The sequence below is a fragment of the Cebus imitator genome, unplaced genomic scaffold (genome assembly GCF_001604975.1).
Source record: "Cebus imitator isolate Cc_AM_T3 unplaced genomic scaffold, Cebus_imitator-1.0 Scaffold567, whole genome shotgun sequence".
NCBI classification, from domain to species: Eukaryota; Metazoa; Chordata; class Mammalia; order Primates; family Cebidae; genus Cebus; species Cebus imitator.
Genome location: NW_016107882.1, coordinates 571580 through 576077, shown reverse-complemented (window position 1 = coordinate 576077; position 4498 = coordinate 571580). Strand labels below are relative to the sequence as shown.

At 60.7% G+C, this 4498-nt stretch overlaps 1 protein-coding gene across 1 annotated transcript in view; it reads right to left on the bottom strand.

Annotated features, from left to right (window-relative positions):
* The window catches only part of TERT (telomerase reverse transcriptase), a 37479-nt gene extending 33051 nt beyond the window's left edge, over positions 1-4428 (bottom strand). Inside the window, exons 1-2 of the mRNA XM_017515934.2 lie at positions 4138-4428; positions 2723-4043 (exon numbers count right to left, since the gene is read on the bottom strand). Coding sequence (XP_017371423.1) covers positions 2723-4043; positions 4138-4356 — 1540 coding nt within the window. The 5' untranslated portion in view covers positions 4357-4428. The remainder of the gene's footprint in view (positions 1-2722; positions 4044-4137) is intronic.
* Between the last annotated feature and the right edge of the window lie 70 nt (positions 4429-4498).

Genomic DNA, 4498 nt, shown 5'->3' with positions numbered 1-4498 from the left:
AAAAAAAAAAAAGAAAGAAAGAAAAGGAAAATATAAATTAAAGACAGAAAACCAACACAGCAGGAAAATACTAATCAAAAGAAGCCCAGGGTGGCAGCAGTAAGAGCAATTCACAAAAAGAGTTACTAGATTACTAGAGACAGAGAAGTCTGCAAAAGATTCACTCATCAGGAAGGTAAAAATTCTACCACGGGCACGCACCTAATAATGCCCCACACAAATGCCACCAAACGAGAAGAAATGAACAGACCCATCCCCCAGGTGAGGGACTTGGCCTCCCTCCTGCAATTTCATGCGTCTAGAAGGAGAAAGAAGCTTTGTGCAGGACCTTAATAAGCTGGATATAGTGAACATGGCCGCTATCTACAGGATGTCAAGTATACAACGGACATTTCTGGAAGCCACCCACACACTAGATCATAAAGCAAGTCTCCACAAACTTCAAGTTAATTGGTATTACACAGACCACTAGACAACTGAGTTAGAAGTCAATAACAACATGATAACTTAAAATACTCTTTGTATTTGGACAATAATCTTAAAACTCACTGATCAAAGAAATAACAGAATAAGCTAAATAATACTTAAAAGGGTCTGATATCAAAATTACTTCACATCAAAATACAGGGTGCACAAACAAAAAATCAAAGAATAAGAACACTTAGAAGTATTAACACTATTAGGTATGTTAAGAACTCCTAAAAGTGGCTGAAGTCAACATTATTTCACATCAAAGTGCAGGCTGCAGCTAAGGCAGCGCTTAGAGGAAAATGCATAGCTAAACTAAGAAGTTAGAAAGGGAATGAAAGAATAAACCAAAAGAAAGCATCTATTGCAAAGACAGAAACGTCAGAGGTAAATTAGTGAAATTCAAAACAAAGACCCAGAGTTAAGTCTGACGAAGCCGGGCTGAGACACTGGCCCTCGATGTGGGTCTCAGAGCAGGAGGCGGATGGAGACACTGCAACCTGTGGCTGGATGTCAGTCCACGTGAGGGGTGACTGGAGGCAGAGCCCAGCCTCAGCAACACGCCAAAGGTGCCCAGAATAAGGTAACAAGGGTTGCCGCCCACCCAAGGGGGGCTGGGCGGAGGGGGAGCTTGGGAGAAAACAGGACAAGTGAGGGGCTGAGGTGCCTGCTTTCCTTCCGGCCGCAGAGAACCCTTCTGGGATGTCTCCAGCAACACTTGGCAGCAGACACAGGCAGCCTGGCAGTCTAGCTTCGGCATGGGGTGAGCTGGGAGAGGAATACTGGCGGCAAGTATGTGGTGGGAATGGGGGTGGCCACGGGGGTGGGCAGGCCAGGCCAGACAGAGGCAAGCTGGACCTGAAGCTGTGGCTGCAGCGCCAGGCAGGGGGGAAGTGAGAGCCTGCAGAGTCCTGTGTCCCGGCAGCAACGTGGAAGGACAAAGTGACCAAGAAGAGCCCAGGATGAGGAAAGATAGGCTTGGGGACCAGCACGGTGCCTGTACCATTTATCCAGGTGACAGGCAACTGGTGTGGCTGCGGCCACAGAAACAGCAGATGTACAGGGGCACAGCACAAGAGAGCAAAAGCGACATCCGGGACCAAACTTTACTCACCCCACACAGGACAGGGACACCCGGGCCTCACTCACCCCACACACAACAGGGACACCCGGGACGGAGCCTCACTCCCTGCACAAGCCAGGGGCAGATTGTGACCTCATCTAACATCAGAGAACAGCAATGATGGCAGCAGATTCCTGATCAGAGCACTCAAACTCTCCTCCCCGAAGGAAGCTAGAACTCGAAAAGCAAGAACAGGTAGCATGACTGCTTATCCGACTCTGTGTGGCCACCTGAGCCACAGCAGGTGGCAGGGAACTGCTGTTCACAGGTTTGGGACTTTCACTCATGCAAGACGTAGCCGTCTGAGTGACCTGTTGTAGACACCAGGCCAAGTTAGCAATTCTGCACTGTACACAGAAGATCGTGTTAGGAGGGCCAATCTCATGTTGTATGACTTTTGTCATCATAAAAAAGAGCCCCAGGAAGGTGGTCACCCTCCTCATCTGCATGGCTGGCCCCGGGACCCTGAGGGAACCTGAACAGCAGCTCGGCTGCAGGAAGCTACGCGGCCACCGTGCCATGGTGCTGGCAGAAAAGCCGCACAGGCCGCTGCCACGAGGGTCTTTCGGAGCGGGACCAGGAATGAAAGCCCCCACCACAGGCGACTCTAATGAGCAGGCAGGGTGGGCGGACGGCTCTGCAGATGTGGTCTCTGCCACTGCCCTACTTCCGGAAGTCTTCAATGTCTTGGGAGTTTGTGGGGAGGTGGGTATCGGGACCTGTTCTGACTGCCACTGCAGGGCCTGGGAGTGCTGGGAGCCAACAGGGGGGTGGAGCAGAGGTGCCTCCACATCAAATCCAGAAAAACAGAGCGGGGACATGGCAGGGCCCAGCAGCACTGTCCCCTGAACACCCACAGCACTATCCCTCCCCTGAGCAGGTGCAGCCATCTGCAGTCCTCTGCTCCCACGTGGCCCTCTTCATTCCTGCGGACAGGACCAGGACCTGTGCTGGACAGGAGAGAGAGCAGAGGCAGAAATCACCACGTCCACTCGACGTCCTGAGCAAGAAGCCACGTGTGCCCACGTGATGATGGAGACCAGAGGACCAGGGCTCTGCCTGCCCCCTTTTCTGAGCCCCTACTGCATTGAGCTCTGGGGCCTGGGACCTCGACGGCCGCCCCCTCCTCACCTGGGCTCCTGCGCAGCCAAGCGCAGTCACGCACGCTCATCTTCCAGGTCAGCTCCTGCAGCGAGAGCTTGGCATGCTTCCCCAGAGAGATGAACTTCTTGGTGTTCCTGAGGAAGCGACGCTCGTTGTGCCTGGAGCCCCAGAGGCCGGGGGGCACCAGCCGGCGCAGGCAGGCCCGCAGGAAGCCGTACACCTGCCAGGGGCTGCTGTGCTGGCGGAGCAGCTGCACCAGGCGACGGGGGTCTGTGTCCTCCTCCTCGGGGGCTGCCACAGAGCCCAGGGGCTTCTGGGCACAGACACGGGCCGCCGGGGTGATCGCAGTCCGCAGCGGGCAGTGCGTCTTGAGGAGCGCCCTGTAGGGGCACCGCGCGTGGTTCCCAAGCAGCTCCAGAAACAAGGGCCGCATCTGCCAGTAGCGCTGGGGCAGGCGGGGCAGCCTGCGGGGCGTCCCTGGCCTCGAACCCAGAAAGATGGTGTCCAGGAGCCTGCGGGCGCCGGTCAGGCTGGGGCGCAGGGCGCTGAGTAGGAAGGAGGGCCGAAGCCGCTCCTGGGAACCCGAAGAGTAGAGGAAGTGCTTGGTCTCGGCATACACCAGGGGACAAGGCGTGTCCCGGGGCTGCGGTGACCGCGATGTGGATGGGGGCCCCAAGCCGGGCTGGCGGCCCACTGATGGGTACGAGTGGCATGTGCCAGGGGCTTCCTCGGCGGCTGCGGCAGGTGACACCACACAGAAACCACGGCCGCTCGGTCCACGCGTCCTGCCCGGGTGCGCCCGGGATCCCTGCTCCACAGGCGTCCGCTCCGGCTCCGGAGCAGGCCCACACCTGGGCCTCTTGGGCCATGGTGGACTTACACTGGCGCTGCCCCGGCGCCTTCTCGCACCCGGGGCTGGCAGGCCCAGGCGGACCCCGGGCTCCGTGACGCTGCTGCTCCAGGTCCGTTCGCGTCCCAGACCCCTTCGCGTCCCAGCCGCGTGTGGCGAGGGCCGGGGCTCGGGGTCAGCGCGGAGCTCGTACAGGGGCGGCCCGCACACCTGGTAGGCGCAGCTGGGAGCCACCAGCACGTAGAGCGCGCAGTGCGCCAGCAGGTAAACCAGCACGTCGTCGCCCAGGCGGCGCAGCAGCAGCGCCCACGCCCCGCTGCCGCGCAGCGTCTCCGTCACCGTGTTGGGCCGGTAGCTGCGCACGCTGGTGGTGAAGGCCTCGGGGGGGCCGCCGCCGGCGCCATCCAGCAGCGCGAAGCCGAAGGCCAGCACGTTCCTCGCGCCGCGCTCGCACAGCCTCTGCAGCACCCGGGCCACCAGCTCCTTCAGGGGGGACACCTGCGGGCGGGGGAAGCGCCCTGAGTCGCCCGCCGGGGGTGCGCGCGCCGCTCCGCTCCCACCCCCCGCCGGACGCGGACCCCGGGCGGCGCACCTGGTGGAAGGAGGGGGCGGCGGGGGGCGGCCGTGCGTCCCAGGGCACGCACACCAGGCACTGCGCCACCAGCGCGCGAAAAGCCGCCGGGTCCCCGCGCTGCACGAGCCGCCGGCCCTCGGGCCCCAGGCGCCGCACAAACGTGGCCAGCGGCAGCACCTGGCGGTAGCGGCTGCGCAGCAGGGAGCGCACGGCTCGGCAGCGCGGCGCGCGCGGCATCGCGGTGGACTGCAGGGGCCGGAGCGCGGCCTCCCACGTGCGCAGCAGGACGCGGCGCGGGCAGCCTCCAACCTGCGCTCCGAGAGAAGGCGGGGCCGCGGAGAGGAAGGGGCGGGGCTGGAGGGTGAGGGGCGGGGCTGCA